Raw genomic sequence first — 17,143 nt, 5'->3', positions numbered from 1 at the left:
ATGTCTAATTGATTATCACTAATCACTGCAGGCCTACACTTGACAAATCAAATAAGGCTTACTGTCTAGATACAGGAAAGATACCAACCACAACATGGGCACCTTCTGAATGTGTGTGTGTGTGTGTGTGTGTGTGTGTGTGTGTTTGTGTGTATACAGCATAAAGCTTTATAATAATGATGCCCAAGTGTTATGCTTACAGATTCTACTGACAGATACGGCACATGCCTGTTGCTACAGTGTGGGAGGGAGAGCAGTAATTATTTGTGGGTGCTCTAGATTCGCACAGGGTGCGGACAAACAACTTCCCTCTTCCTTAGTCACGTCAAACTTATTTATAGACCATACAGGAGACTTACAGAGTCAAAGTGACACACAAAACTGCAAAACTGCCTATAACAGTTATATATCTATATAAAAAAATATTGGAGTACTGAGACATTTCATTTGTGTTTAAAGAGCTCTGCATTCAGATATCAACTCTCAATGTTTGATTTCACCTTTTTTTTTGTCGTCAAAATTAAACAAAACCAAAAAAACCCTAAAGACAAAATACTTAAATCATAGGTTTTGACAGAATGTGAGTGTGTCTTACCAGTAGGGTGTGCCCACAAAAGAGTTGGCAGGGGCAACGATGGAGGCGGAGCCAAAATCTCCCAGCTTCACCTGACCAGGCTCAGTCAGCAAAATATTGCCTGCCTTCACATCCCTGAGAGAGAGAGAGTGAGATAGAGAGAGAGATTAAGGAAGAGATAGAGAGGAAGAGAGAAGGAGAGAGGGGGAGAAAGAGAGAGAGAAGGAAAGAGAGAGAGTGAAAAAGAGCAAGCGAAAGAGAGCGCATGATAAAGAGTGAGATATAGAACGAGATAGAGAGCGAAAGATAAGGAACAAGAGAGTGTGAGAGTGCGTGCGCAAGAGAGAAAGAGGGCGAGAAAGAGTGAGACAGAGAGAGAGAGTGATCAGGAGCGAGAGCATGTGTGAGAGTGAGAGAGCGAGAGCAAGTGAGAGAGTGTGAGAAAGAGAGCCCATGAGACAGAGCGAGAGAGAGAGAGCACAAATAGATATATACAGGCATTTGATTTTTACAGATATTATGATTATGATATTTACAGACATTTTCAAAATACATGTAAATGCAGTCAAAAAACATTATAAAAAAAACTACAAATATCCAGTTAAACTGAATAAATGATGTACTTCCTAGTGATCAGACTGTTGTTTGACATCGCACTGTCTAACACATCCTGAACCTTCCAAAGATCAGGATCTGTGCTTTCAGTTTTAAGGTGCTAAATTTAACACTTTTACCCAAATGTCAAAGAAGTCTGTTCTTAGTGTTGATAGAAGAGAAACTTGGTTACGAAGCTTTGGTGAAGTGCAAGTGGCAGGTACTGTGTGGCTGTCAGGGAAGACATTATCCTAAAGGCCAATTTATACATACACCAATTTAACCTACACCATAGCTTATGCCGCAACCTGACGCCAGCTCGCCAGAAAAGTAACCGTCATGTGGACAGCAGCAGCTGGTCTGCTGAGGCAGGCACACATTCCCGCCTTTACGTTTTAAACTGCAGAGAGATGCAGAGATGTGGACGCACAAACGCATATATACATATAAAAACACACTCCACTACATAGGCCACTCTCACAGGCTACGGCATCCTGGCAGATGACAAACTGAACAAAACAGCCCAATTAGCACGTTTAAAGTATGCTAACCTGACAACGCGAACAAAAAACATTTGACATTTGTTCTGTTATGAAGATGCAGCTGTGGCTGTGACTTTTACTGGCAGAAGTGTTCTGCCTGTTAGATCACTGAGAAAAAAAAAAGTGTCAGAAAAAAAAAGCTCTGAAGAGCAGAGAACGCTCACCTGTGGATCATGTTATGAGAGTGAAGGTAGGCCAGACCCTGCAGCGCACCATGGGTAATAGCAGCGATTTCCACTTCCTGAAGGGGTTTCTTATGCACTGCAGATGGGTAAAAACACAGGTTAACACACAAAACATGTAACATGTAATAACTTTTATCACAAACTAGGAAACATCTAATTAAAAACATTTGATTAATTAAATTAATTTGATTGATAGAATGTTACTGTTTTAATAAGATTTTTAAAATAGCATAATGGAGATTGCACATGTTTACATATAGAAGCTGCCAGAAGGAAACCGAGAAGATAAGACATTTGCTTCTGTCAGAAACTTATAAGAATGTTATGTTTTCACCATGTTTGATATAAAATCTGCATTGTAAGGTTGAAGGGTTCTGCTTAATATTCGTAAAAAATAGCTTAGAAATCAAGTTATGTAAGAACTAAATCGTAATCGAGAATGCACAAATGTACAAAGCAACTACATCCAACAAACCTTCCAAACCACACTATTTTTGGAATAAATAAAACAAATTGACACAGCATAATAGAATATTTTGTCTTTACCCAACCTAGGAACACTGGGAGATTTCCACATGAAAAAAAACTGAACTTTCAATTTAAAAGAAAAACTATTTACCACCACTTATTTATAATACCCAGAGACGGAAGAAAAAAAACAGAAAATAAAGAAAAGCCAAGGGGACTGAAGACTATCATAAGATTGATTTGAATGATCTACTCACCCTCTAAAAGATCAGAGGCAGAACCCAAACAATACTCCATCACCAGCTATAAGGAAGAAAGAGGGGAAGCAAGAAGAGAAAATCAGACAAATCAGAAACTTTCAAGCTAAATTCAAAACAAAACTGCAAGAAACATGCACTGACTGATACATACCCATGCTGTGTGCTCCCTCAGATAGCAGCCTTTATACTCTATGGTGTTGGGGTGCCGAAGCTTCTGAAGGAATTTCACCTCTTTAATGATGTCCTGCCACTTCTGCAAAGAGACAGCACGACAGGGGGTGAGATAATCAGGACAGGGTCAGGTGAACAGTGATGCCCAACGATAATGTGTTGCTAAAAACTTCATGAATCCTGTTTAAAAATGAAAACTGAAATAGAAAAAATAAATTCAACAAAACATTTGGTCACAAGCCAATAAACATTTTTGTTCGCAAGTTTCTTTCTATTCAAAGAAAAAGCAGTTACAGAACTATCATTTAAAAGCATTTCTTCAACACTGAACTTTGACGTCCCAGCAGACTGTCTTTGTACACTGGTGCTGGATATCGACACACACTTCTGAGACTATTCAGCACAGAACAATGCGTTGCAAAGCAAGGCAGACAGACTTTTGGCAAACCAACAAATGTTAAAGCTAACTGAGCTAAATGTTACTGTCCTAGCCATGTTTATCTTGTATCCATCAGTGTATGAAGTAGTACTAAACTGAGCATAAAAAAGGATTTCATTTAATTTAAAGTGTAAATCCAGTGTGAAATGGATCAGGTTCAGTGAAACATGAGAACGAATATAAACTTTAGGCAAAAAAAAAAAAAGCCCACCTCAGTTCATTTTATTACATTACATTTGGCAGATGCTTTTATCCAAATTGACTTGCAAATAATAATGTACATTTAGCAATAGAGAACATAGAAGATCAAGGTTAAAAAAAACATTTTTGACAGGGCCTAAAGGAGGCCAAAGGGAAATAGTGCAATAGAGGAAGAAACGAAGGGAAGCAGGAAATGTGGTTAGAAGTAGGTAGTTAGTTTGTTAGTTAGAAGAGTAAGTGCTCTTTGAAGAGTTTGTTCTTTAGGAGTTTCTTTAAGGTAGTGAGGGAACTATGTATGAGAACAGTCTGTTGGGAGCATAAGCATAAGCACTGTATTACAAAATGCCCGGTAAAAGAAGGTGAGCTATTCGACAAAAGTTTGCACTCTATCATGTTTGACTACACCCCAAGTTCATTTCACAAAGGAGTTCTCCTTTAAATGAGTAGAGCACTTGTAGCCTTGAAGAGGAAACAATGCAGTATGACAGTCATTGGTTTAAATTGCTTGTTTTTCCACTTATTTGTGCGACATCAAAAGTGCCACTAAACGGCCACACCACAAACAGTGTCAAAAAGTTATTTGTTTTAACATTTGTTTTAAACAAATACAATATATTGCTTTGCTTTTAATGTAATAGTAGGCCTTAACTAAAACTTTTACAAACCATGTCAATTTAATGAATGCATCTTAAATTGTTTTCTTTATTACAGTAGCTGGTAAATGCAATTTCTAATCCTTAGTGATTCTGCTACTTGTATAAGACTGAATATTTGAGCCGTTTTTTTGCAGAAACAAAGCAGCACTTACCTCGTTGGACTGTTTTCCACTGTAGGACATCTTTTTGATGGCCACCACCTCGTTGGAGCGAACATCTCGTGCCTACATGACAGGGAATTAAACCAGTCACTACTCACTCCTTCATAAGCAATCAACACTTAAAGTAAATAATTAAAGGGCTTATGTGTTTGTTTTAAGTTTGAGTTCTTACAAAGTAGACAGCTCCAAAGCTTCCATGGCCAATTTCTCGGAGGTCAGCGAAGAGTTTCTCTGGGTCATCTTTATAGAAAAGATCTGCTACATCAGGGTCCTTCAGACTCCCTGCACGTACACTTGCAGGCATGGCCAGCTCCTGTGAGAGAAAGAGACACAGAGGTACAGAGAGTGAGGGCACTGTTAACTACACTGATGTTAGCGCTTTGAGAATTCAGATCAGTAGTACAGTAATTAGATTTTTAACATTTAAATTAAGTACATGTGATTTGACTATATTGATAATTTATTCATAAAAATACATTATATTTGCATTGTACAGTGTTCATTTCAACCCTTCAACAAAAACAAGGCCTTCAGCTTGCTGGTTGCATAAAAAGCAGAAGAGGTTGGCCACTTTTACACAGATTTAAAGTTCAGAGCATGGAACAAGATGATGTCAGTGATGCGACGATCCTGTAAACATACATGGCGCTGTTGTGCCTACTTCAGCACCGTTGTCACGAAAAGCACCCCCTCTCAGGAGCATGTGCTATGTCGCCATGAGTTTTGGTGCGTATTTATAAGTAAGTTAAAGCAGAGAGAGGGTGCTTTTCATGGTGGGGGTGCTGAATTTGGCAAAACACTGCCAAGCCCACTAAGCAGTGAGTGACGTAAGCGTCTCTTTTTATTATTTTTTTAAGACTATTTTGAAAACAATTTGACCTTTAGTTTTAGATATATTACAATAAATCTGCTACATACCCACAATCGAATATGTACCAATCTACTACCACATTTGAAAAAGACTCTTATCTGACTTGAGATCAGATTAGATTGGATCTGTGTCACATTAAATGAAACATTATTTGATTATGTATACACTGCCTTAGATTAACCTGTGGAAGACATTCAAAAACATCCATGGTCCTCTAATATAAAATGCCAACAAAACAGTACTTGTATATTTAAGCAGTCAGTCACTGTATGGTGTATATCAGGACAGAAAAGATCATTTGAACTGTCATCACCAGCTGTAGCTTTAGCCCAAGGATATATTTGTCCTGCTTGTTTAACTTGTGTAAGAATGAGATGTGCTAAAGTGGAATTTGAAGACTTTAAATAGCTTTGGGCTGAGGAAAACAGTGAGCTCTTGAATTCGCAGCCTTGGAATGCTTGTATTGTTGCCCAGGGCGAGCGAATGGAAGTGTCACATGATGGCTATGACCAGAACAAGCATCTTATTCAAAATGTTATGATTAGCTATTTGAGAAGTTCCTAGATGGCCCTCACTGACCCACATTGAGTTTAATCAAAATAGTCTATGATGGGGAAATAAACAAGCTGGAAAAAAAACAACTGAAATCCTATGAAAACAGTCTTTATGATTTGTGCTTATATAGTATTATATAGTTGTGCTTATATGTACTTATAGTTCATGTTATGGAAGCTGTTTTAGAATGCTAGCATTTCATGTAGTATGCACACTGTCAAAGCTTCAAAATGTACAATAAATTCCCAAGCCCTTTAAGCTCCAAATTGGCCTACTTTGAACGCATTATATATAACTATATCTGTATATTGTGTTCAGTCTATTGGATAGTTTAGCCCACCCAGTCTTATTTGATATAAACTACATGTACAAAAATATTCACTGAATCAAAGCTTTTTATTTAGTGCATTTTCCAAAGGTCTGTAAAAATAATTTTAGTAATCGAGTACTCTACTGAAAAATCGATTTGATTAATCGAGTAATCGGATAAAACATTTGTTTGCTTAAAGAGTAATTAAAAATACACAAAAGAAAACAAGACATTTCACTTAATAATGAATGACATTGATTTCCTTTCTTAGATAAGTTATATTTTTTAATTCACAACATGCATTTTCAAACTGCAAAGACAAATAGAAATAAATAAAGGAATAATAATAATTTAATAATTCGTACTTTAATAAATTAAGTTCAATTATTTTCAACAAGGATTTCTTGTAAGTATCAAAAATATAGGGAATTAATCAATGAAAAAGTCATTAACATTTGCATTATGTTGTGCATCTTAGCTTCTGAACAGCAGAGATATTGCCAGTTCTTCCCACCAAGCCGGTGACATGTATTTGTTTATAAAATCCTCAGCGCTGTGTTCACTTACATAAAACCTGTATTAAGTCCAGAATTGTCTGTTTTTATTTTAACCACACATTAGAAAGGCACAAAAAATTACTCGATCAATTTTTTATAGCGAGTAACTCGAATTACTCGCGTAATCGTTTCACCCCTAGTGTAGTCCATAAAGGAATCAAACAACTTTGGGATAAATGAAACTGAATATGTGCGCTGCTGAGGACCCGCGACTCCGCCTTCAGAGTGGGTGACAAGGTGGCCCTGAGGAAAGCGAGAGCCGACCTGTCAAGAGCTATCAGTGGCAAAGCGCGCACACGCCCAGAGAATCCACAGCCACTTCAAGGACACAGGTGACGCACGGCGCATGTGGCAGGGCATCCAGGCAATCACCAACTACAGGACAATGCCACCGTCCTGTGAATGTGATGCCTCCCTCCCTGATGCCCTGAACAACTTTTATGCACGGTTTGAGGCACAAAACAACACGATGGCGAGAAAGACCATGCCCAAGCTGGACGAGCAGGTGTTGTGCCTGACTGCAGTGGATGTGAGGAACACTCTGCGCAGAGTCAACCCACGAAAAGCTGCAGGACCAGACAACATCCCCGGCAGAGTGCTCAGGGAGTGCGCAGACCAGCTGACAGATGTTCTCACGGACATCTTCAACATCTCCCTGTGCAGCGCCACTGTCCCAACGTGCCTCAAGTCCACCACCATCGTCCCCGTGCCGAAGAAGTCCACAGTGTCCTGCCTCAATGACTACCGTCCCGTTGCACTTACATCCATCATCATGAAGTGCTTCGAGAGGCTAGTCAAGAGGAACATCAAGACACAACTGCCCTCTTCACTGGACCCCCTGCAGTTTGCGTATCGTCCCAATCGCTCCACGGACGATGCCATCACCACCACCCTTCATCTCTCCCTCACCCACCTGGAGAAGGACACTTGCGTCAGAATGCTGTTTATAGACTTCAGTTCAGCATTCAACACCATCATCCCACAGAACCTCACCAGGAAGCTAAGCTCGCTCGGCCTCAACACCCCCCTCTGCAACTGGATCCTGGACTTTCTGACGGGGAGACCCCAGTCAGTCCGGTTCGGGGGCAGCACCTCCAGCACCATCACACTGAACACGGGGGCCCCCCAGGGCAGTGTCCTGAGTCCTCTGCTGTTCACCCTGCTGACTCATGACTGTGCTGCAAAACACAGTTCTAACAGCTTTATCAAGTTCGCCGATGATACAACCGTGCTGGGTCTCATCACCAAAGGCGACGAGTCAGCATACAGAGAGGAGGTGCAGCGGCTGACAGACTGGTGTACAGTCAACAACCTTCACCTGAATGTGGACAAGACAAAGGAAATGGTTGTTGACTTCAGGAGAGCACAACACACCCACTCTCCACTCAACATCGACGGGTCCTCTGTGGAGATTGTTAAGAGCACCAAGTTCCTTGGTGTCCACTTAGCAGATAACCTCACCTGGACCCTGAACACCAGCTCTACAGCCAAGAAAGCCCAGCAGTGTCTCTACTTCCTCCGGAAGCTGAGAAAGGCCCGTCTCCCTCCACCCATCCTCACACTCTTCTATAGAGGGACCATTGAGAGCATCCTGAGCAGCTGCATCACTGCCTGGTTTGGGACCTGCACCGTCTCTGACCGCAAGACCCTCCAGCGTATTGTGAGGACAGCTGAGAGGATCATCGGCGTCTCTCTCCCCTCCATCACGGACATTTACACCACCCGCAGCATCCGCAAAGCAACCAGCATTGTGAATGACCCCACTCATCCCTCACACGAACTGTTCTCCCTCCTGCCTTCGGGAAGAAGGTACCGCAGCATCCGGTCCAGCACGACCAGATTCTGCAACAGCTTCTACCCCCAAGCCATCAGACTCCTCAACTGCAGAGACTGAACTGATGGTTTTTCTGTACATGCACACACACTCTTACCCCACTTACCCTAGAAAATGGAAAGCACTAAAAACCCTACTACCTCACTGGACTCTATTGCACACTGTGTAATAGAGTAATTACTACCTCACCTGGTCCTTTTTGCACACTGCAAAATTTGCACACTGTCTTGTTATTTATTATTCTTTGTCTGTATGGTGTTGTATTGTCTGTCTGCACTTTTGTACTGTTGCACTATTGTTCTGTCTACACTGTGTTTATGTGCACCATGGTCCTTGGAGGAACGTTGTTTCATTTCACTGTGTACTCTGTATATAGCTGAAATGACAATAAAAAACACTTTGACTTTGACATACTTCAAAATCTTGTGAAAAGCACGTCCTCCTAAAGCTTACATTTTATAAGCTAAATAAACAGAACAAAGTGTCAGGCAGTCTTAATAGACACTCAGGCGTGGCATGCCTCATACAAAAACACAGAAAATACATTTCATAGCTAAGATTCCATGGTTGTTACAGCGTGTACCATTTTAAGTCAAGACTTAAGATTCCTCTGGACTATTCACGTTCAAATTTTCTTTTGTAACTTAAACGGTAAAAGAAATACACAAGACACACCTTATCCAGGTCTTACTGTAAGTGATCACTTTGTTACCATCATCCATAATCCTTTGTTTTAGTTTATGTTTTCTTACCCCAAGTGTATTGTTTTTACAAGATCGGTCTCCATGACCACGCACACTTGTCGCTGAATGCAATCAAATCCTCTCAGCAATGATGTGACAAAAAGGCTGCTTAAAAGGTAAACCCACCGTAACTCGAGACACATCATAGACTGTGTTTAGATGGACAGAGCATTGTCTCTCAAAAGTGAAGCCACCACAGGTCGGGCGCCCCCTGCTGTTCGGTTTCAGAAAGCTGTGTAACCCCACCCATCCCCATAGGTTTCAATGGCAAAACAGACAACTTTCAATCACGTTTTTTTCTAATATACTATAATTCTACCTCCTTTATTTAAATGCAACAGCTAGTGTAACCTCTGCTTATATTGTCAAATTTTTATATCCTCACAGAATTCATTTTTTAAAAAGTTATTCAGCTCTATTCAAAAGATGTGGTTATTGTAAAATGGCTGGTTATGGGCGGGACCAATAACAGACCGTCAGCTCTGCTCCGCTCTGCAGCCTGTGACCGCGAGGGTTATTTAAATGAGTAGGCTGTCTCTCCACAGTCTTTCTCCCTCCTCTGGTCTCTACTGCGCAGACTCGGGTATCAGGATCGGCAACATGGCGGTAGATTTTGGCTTCAATTTCATTAAATGAATGGGAACAGCGACACGGCGTCCATCTTTTTTTACAGTCTCTGAGAAACATCATATAACTCAAATAACTAGCTGTTGTTTCGACTAAAAACTGTTTGTTTTGAGATATTTTACTGTAGAAATGCCAAACAGAAAGACTTTTTTGCCATTCAGAGTTGAGTATATCGCCCTGGCCTACCAGAGCACTCAGGATTTCTCAGTCTAGTGCTGTCGGGTGGCGCTAGTAGTTAGCTGCTTATGCTTGAACCTTAGTGCTGGAGAAACGGTTATCTAAGCTTAATGAAGCTTAACCGAAATTGCTTTACTCACACAAATAAACATTTTTGTAGTAATCTGTATAGTCTCTCTTAAAATGCACCTTATAATTCAGTGCGCCTTATATATGCAAATAGTTTATTGATAGTGAGTCTTAAAATCCGGTGCTTATAGTGTGAAAAATACAATACTGTTTTTAGTGGACAAAATAAAATATTTAGTTCCTTTATGATATCAATAAAATATTCAGAGCCTACACATGTAGGCATCACGTACATTACAACTTTGACTGGTCAAAACAATCTACGTTAACTGTTTGCTGTGTGCTGGAAGCAAAAATCAGATATTGACTGTAGGCGATTACGACTAAGCACTTTTAATACCACATAATAACCACAATCCAAGCATTACCTTCTGTTGTTGTCTATTTCTATGACTGACAAACCCGTTCTACAACATGTTTAAACAACTGACAGACACTGAAACTTAACTCTGGTCACCTAAGAGAAATACAACCCTAAAAGAAGTTAATTAACTGCCAAATATGTCTGAATATTAATCAGGGATGGGGGAAAAAAATACTAAAATCACAATATATTTCATCATCTTCGTTTACAATACTTTATCAACACGTGCCATCAAAAACCAATATTTTTTATTGAAACACAGGCACTCTAAACTCCCTGGGACTCACCCCTAATTTGACTTACTAACGGCTTCCTTACTCCACACAGGGGTGCTAATCATATAAATATTGGTTGTTTCTACATTGAAAAGAAAAATCTGATTTCATCTGTTCACACTTGGTGCACATTTTAATGCATTTTAAGTGTAAACAGAATCTGGTTAAATCCAGTAAATCCAGATACGAAACACATGTTAATATTAGGTTTAAACAGGCACAATAAAAAAAAAGTAATTAGTTGGCAAAAACCCTGAGAAAGCAACCTGTGCAATATCAACACTATCATGTTTTGCCTTTTCATGCATTTGCATCTGCACTGGAGAGCGTTTTTTAAAAGAATCTCAGTTTTCAGTGACAAAAAATCCTGTGGAGAGAAGGCAGAGAAACGCAGCAGCAAACGCTGCAACAAAACATAAAATATAAACTCTAAGATTTGACCTGAACAGCTAAATTATCAGCCAATAGTCCATCACAAATTTGGACTGAGAATTGGCAGATACAGATACATAACTCACAGATATATATGGAGAAAAAGGTTGAAAATGTGTTGGGGGGGGGGGGGTGAAAATCACAGCCTTTTACAAACTACATATGTTGGATCTCCTCCTCTTCATAGCAGATAATGCAGACACAAAGATTTATTTTTTTTAAAAAGCTTATCGAAAATGTTTATAAAAAAACCTGTTGTTTAGCTCATTATTTTTCTTGTTCATAGGTTAAACATAACCATGAACTGACAAATTTTCTTTTGCTTGATGCGAAACAACAAAAACAGACCCAAATGCAACAAAGTCTGTATAAACACAAGAGTCTCCTTCACAAAGAACTAAAGGCTCCAAACACAACTTAAGCAGAACTTATGAATAAACATGTGATGCCTTGAGCCCTTTAAACTTTTTTCACTCTGGCACAAGTTCATTGTTGTCACCAGGCAGAGAAAATCATTGCTCGCAAAAGCTGTTTCCTATTAAGACGATTAAAAATGGTGCATGGACACGCACATACACAGACACACGGATAGAAAATCAGAGTGTGACAGACAAAATTCCAACAGCTGTGGTCATCCTAGCACAAAATTAATATCAGACCGTCTGTGTAACTCTGAGAGGGCAGAGAGTCCAAGCCTGGGACTGCTTGACTCTAAATTCAGCTGTTTATTTTTATGAGGTAGTGTAGGTTTGTTTCCTTCTGGACATCCCCACAGAGCCACAGTATATAAAGAATTCTAAGTGTAGACTCACAGTGGGCTTTAGAGGGCACGTCTAAAATTTCTCCCAGTATAAACAAAACACCAGTATAACTTGCTGCCAATGAGCATAATTAGCATATTCTGTCCCACACATCAATCACATTTAGTCTGACTAACAAGAGATCCATACAATCCCGATACTTGTCACAGTATGCTACGAATCATTTACAAGATATCTTAAAGGAACAATCAGTAATAGTCCAATTTCCAAACACTATTGAGTGTTTGAGTTTTCATTAGCTAGATATCTGTGTTGTGAGGTGAATTTAACCATCCACACGAAATATTACTCGTGATATCTGCATGTCTGTGACATTATAGGTAAAAGCTGTGACTGAAGCTGGCTACTCTTGAGGCAATGATGTAAAAAACAGGCAAATAATGTGAAAATATGATGCCCACCACAAGGCCTTTTGGCCCTCTTTTTAACCTCATGTGATTTGTGCAAGTTGGTGCAGTCAATGCTGTGGAACTCGGAGAGCAACAAGGAGGGTGGGGTTTGAAAATTGATCGAATGCTTTAAAAATCAATGCGGCAATATCATATTAGCACAGCACTACAACATGAACTAGCACATGTTCCGGTTGAGAGGATAAATCTGTGTTTCCGCACAGAATGAGCTTGAGGCGATCTACATACAGTCACAGCCCATTGTAACATTTGAAATATAAAGCATCAAGATAAGTAATCACAAAAGAGGAGGCCATAAATAAAGAAAAGGTACGGTAAGTAAGATGCCAAGACTATAATAACATGCAATATGTTTTTACATATAAGCTCAAGAAAACATGCAGGTCCACACATTATCCAAAGCTGGCCTTTTACACAAATAGCACACAGACAGTGATTCCCTGTGTCAAATGGGATCTCTCTATGGAAAATCTTCTCCCAAATGTACTACAGGGTGGAGCACCATCATTCCAGAGAACACATAATTTCCCTGGTGGGTTTTGTACACCTCAAGCCAATGCCTGGCATTAAGCATGATGGCAGTAGGTTCGTATTTAACTGGTGCAGGGAGTCCTGGAGTTCAGTGGGTGCAACTAAAAGCCGTAGAATATATTCATTATGAGGGGTGTCCACAAATATTGGGATATATGTGTTCCGTTTCCCCTGACAGGAATTAAACTTAGTCATTAACTATACTTAACTTTGAATTAAGGTTTTATTTTTATTGGGGAAAAAAGAAGTCCAAGGCTAGGCTTAAAGGGAAAATCTGGAGTGAAATGGATTTGGGGCATTTTAAAAAATTATAAGTACAATGTTTTGTCTAAAAGCCCATTGGTTTTTCTACCAATGATGTGTGGATCTACTAACACAGTTTTACTTTTATTTATGCGTATCAGTCAACTAATTTTGACTTCATTTAAAGATGGCGACAAAAAACATGTGTACAAAGTTCCCAGTATATAATTTATTTTAAAGGTCAGGGCGCTCTGAAATCTACCAATTTATTTCTTTGCATGGGCAATGCTATGTCCCTCTTACTAGCTTAGGCTGAAAGCGCTGTATTTTAATGCTGGGGGCAGACAAAGGTAGGAAAACCAAAATTTGAATAAACATACAGACAAACTAAATGTACAATATGAAATCATGTTACGTCCAGTTACGGTTTGGTAGGTTGGGACCATTCTGAATGATCTGACACCATTTTGAAAGATTTTCCATTGAAAGGAAATACAGCTTAGTACTAGGCTTAGTCTTTGTCCAGGAACCCAGCCCTTTACAACTTAATGAACATCAAAACATTAACTGTGTTTGTGGATCAAATTTCTGAAGTTGGTCTAAATGTGCTTCATTTAAAAACAAAAAGTGTCACTCAACAATCTGCACGCTGAGATACTAAGATGAAAACCTAAACTAATTATGCCTGTACCATAAAACATACTAAATGGCCTTGTTAGCAGCCCTGCATTGTTGGGCTGCATTTCACCACCTTTGCATTATGCGATTAAGATCATGTGGCTGTAAGAATGCGTGCAGCATTTTACAGATTTTGTGTCAGATGTTCTCTTAGCCTGAGAACCAGCCATCACAAGTTTTACACTGATGTGCGTATCAATTGCAGTTTTGCCTCAGTTTTGCTTCAGTTTGGATTCTGATTTGGGGGGCACTGGAAGCCGACTGGCTTACTCACACTCACACACGGTCTCTTTCATGCCAATAGGGTGGAAGAGGAAATGGAAGAGGAACTTCTGAAAAGAGGAATGCTAGCAGGATGGGGGTCTATGCAATAGGGCTTGGTGATCTATACCATCTACAATGGTGCTTTAATGTTTATAAACCCTCCTGACCTTAATCCAAAGGAAATGTTGTAGAAGGCCCTGAAGCAGCAGTTAATATGGAGGAAACCCAGAAACAATATAGAGCTGAATCTGTTGTGAACGGACTAAAATTCTACAAGCTGATGTTCGAGAGTAATCTATAGTTTACTGAAAATGTTTAGTGGCAGGAAGGTAACATACTGAAAACAATGGTTCATGGTTATACTGTACATTTGCCACTACAAAATTGGTGGATCATTGGTTGATGGATTGGTTTCCTCAATAAATAAAAACAGATGCCTCATATTTTTTAATGAAGTTTTAGAACAATTTATGCAGAAATCTGGAAAATTCAAGCACCGCTGTATATACTGATGTACCAGAGTGATCTTTGAGCTTTTCATTACTAGTGAGAGTTTAGTGTTGAATCTAACAGACACATAATAATGGAGCATTATTTCCACTACACAATGTTCACATAATAAAATGAGTATATATACATTTTCTTTGTCTTCTTTAAAAGGGTATAGCTGTTTTTTTACGCTATTATATTATGCCTGTTTTATTCAGATATTTCATTGTCTTAATATGACAGTAATATTGCTTATAGAAATCATTTCTGAGATTATATATCGCCACAAAAAATCTTATTGTGACAGGCCTATGTACATTATTTGCTCATAATTTTATGATTATTTAGATTTAGTTTGTGCATGCATTACAATGAAAGGCTCCATACTAAAATAAGAAAAAATACAATAAATATAATAATAAAAAAACAACTACATGGCCAGGTTTTCAAGAAACAGTTTCATTACTTATTTTATCAAAATACTGAACTATTTTACTAAGCTTTTTTTGTATCACTTCTCATCATTTTAGCTAGTTAACACACTGAAATACCTAATATAATTGTACTACATTAGCTACCCCACCCACAAGACAGTGCTGCTGTTATTAGATAAGCTGAGCTCCAACTGCTCTACTTCAAGACTAAACACATCTAGATAGCCATATTACAGTGGTAGATCCAAACTGTGACACGTTCATTTCAATTCTGACTGCCAACAAGTCTGGATAACATTAAATGCTAGTGGGGTTCCTGCACGATCCTTTTCCGGCTGAACAGCTTTAAGTGGGAAAAACAAGAGGGGGAAAAACTGATAAAACAGCCTGTGTGTCATTTTAACACGCGACAAACATGTGGCATATAATGGAAAATTGTTAGTTAGCTAGATTAGCTAACCCTACAATGATGTGTGGTGTGCTGGCCTACTTAGCTAGGGTTAACACTAGTTAGTTAACTAACCTACCTACAATCTCTAACACAGCTAGCAAGCCTTTAGCCTTTTCTACTACAAGAAGGCAACCTAAACAATAGCTAAATTTGTGCAAATCAGGACTGAAGCCATATAGCTAACTTATCCTAAATGACACTGTTTGGTATTTAACTAGCTAAAAATAAATCAAAGAAAAAAAGAAAATGCACTAAAACGTGTTGTTTTGAATACACGCTCTGTAAAAATCTAGCAAGTTGACACACTTTTGCAGTTGGGATGGCCCTGGAACTGTCTTCTGGCCTACTTTCCTCTGAGAGGCTTAGGTTAAACTAATGCTCTAGCTAGCTTAGCTAATCTAATGTCTGATGTCTGATCAAGGGAAAGTAAAACTGCATCTGTTGGGGAGAAAGGGAGAAAACAGAGGGACTTACCGCAGCCTTACAGGGGTCTCTTCTGGCGAGGAAATCAATCTTTCTCTGGCTCTTTTCAGAAGATCCGTAGCTGGCGTTTCCTGGTGTTTCCACAGGGAATTATTCAGATCAAAATATGACCCATATTAGCCAGCCAGCTACAGACACCCTCTTTCCTGTTTTTGTTTTGTGGAGAGCTAAGCTAAGCTAGCTACCAATTTCTCAGTTTTAACCAATTTAAGTTAACCAAAAAGCTGACTAGCTTAGCTAGTTAACTTGCTTAAGTTAGCTAACTAACGCTAACTGCAGGCGGTTGGTTGTTTAGCTAACAGTCCTTAGCTATCTTTGCTATCCTAGCAACCAAGCTAACGAGTAAAATCAGGTCTAATTCGTATGGTCTTCACTACAATGCACTTCCAAACCACATATGACCCACATTTAGAAGCTAGTTTATTTACATACCTAGCTAGTTAACCTAGCTATAGCTGCCCAGCTACACCCTCTTTCCCTTCTGCCCCAATTTCCACTCTTCTAGCCAAACAAACTAGCGTTAGCTTAGCTAGCTTGCCAACTCCTTCTAGTGTCCCGCTAGCTACGGTAGGTCCAAACAAGCTGGCTAGGTTAGCTAATTAGCCGGCTAACGTTAGCCAGCTATCTTTATCCTCCTCTCACCAACAGCAGCCCGTTAGCTAGCTAGCCGCTCAGCCTAGCTAGCTAACCGTTTCCAGCCTCAGTAAAGGGTGCAGCCCGTTTTCCTCTCCGCCGACTCCCGCTCCTATCATATTGTTCGCTCACATTCGTGTTTTAAAAGCTCTTCTACATGAACCCGCGGGCGGCCAGCCTCTCTTTTCTGATTGTCTTTCTCTCTCGCCCCCTTTTTTGTTCAGGAAACGCAAGATGGCTACGTGGGGCGGGAGCCAACGGGAAGAAGGGCAGGAGGAGAGGAGACTCTTAAAAATCACTTTCCTGTGGGCGCTGAGCTCTGACACCGTGATGGGAATGACGCCATGTTGAGAAGGTCAAACGCCAAATGGGGCACACACAATTTTAGTTGTGTACCGTGTTCAAAACGTTTTTACTCCTAAAAACTTACATACAGAAAAAAATAGCAATGCTGTGAGGCAGCAAAAAATGTTCCTTAGTTTAAAAAGGTGTTATCCCAGTTTAATAACGAGGCTGAAGTTGGCGTCTTATTCGCCAGTGTCTTATTCGGATTTTCCGGTCCACCTTAAAAAGTCGAAGTA

General features: G+C 39.6%; 1 protein-coding gene across 2 annotated transcripts in view; it reads right to left on the bottom strand.

Annotated features, from left to right (window-relative positions):
• The window catches only part of taok2a (TAO kinase 2a), a 35,912-nt gene extending 19,091 nt beyond the window's left edge, over positions 1-16,821 (bottom strand). The window contains exons 1-7 of one of the 2 annotated variants that reach the window (XM_022668499.2): positions 15,921-16,821; positions 4,424-4,564; positions 4,243-4,314; positions 2,775-2,876; positions 2,621-2,666; positions 1,875-1,971; positions 596-709 (exon numbers count right to left, since the gene is read on the bottom strand). In XM_022668499.2, the coding sequence (XP_022524220.2) occupies positions 596-709; positions 1,875-1,971; positions 2,621-2,666; positions 2,775-2,876; positions 4,243-4,314; positions 4,424-4,555 (563 nt within the window). In that variant the 5' untranslated portion in view covers positions 4,556-4,564; positions 15,921-16,821. The remainder of the gene's footprint in view (positions 1-595; positions 710-1,874; positions 1,972-2,620; positions 2,667-2,774; positions 2,877-4,242; positions 4,315-4,423; positions 4,565-15,920) is intronic. The other variant, XM_022668500.2, reaches the window with a different exon arrangement.
• Between the last annotated feature and the right edge of the window lie 322 nt (positions 16,822-17,143).

This window comes from Astyanax mexicanus, chromosome 19, assembly GCF_023375975.1.
Source record: "Astyanax mexicanus isolate ESR-SI-001 chromosome 19, AstMex3_surface, whole genome shotgun sequence".
Taxonomy (NCBI): Eukaryota; Metazoa; Chordata; class Actinopteri; order Characiformes; family Acestrorhamphidae; genus Astyanax; species Astyanax mexicanus.
Note: the sequence above shows the minus strand (reverse complement) of the source record. Positions and strands in the feature narration are given on the sequence as shown.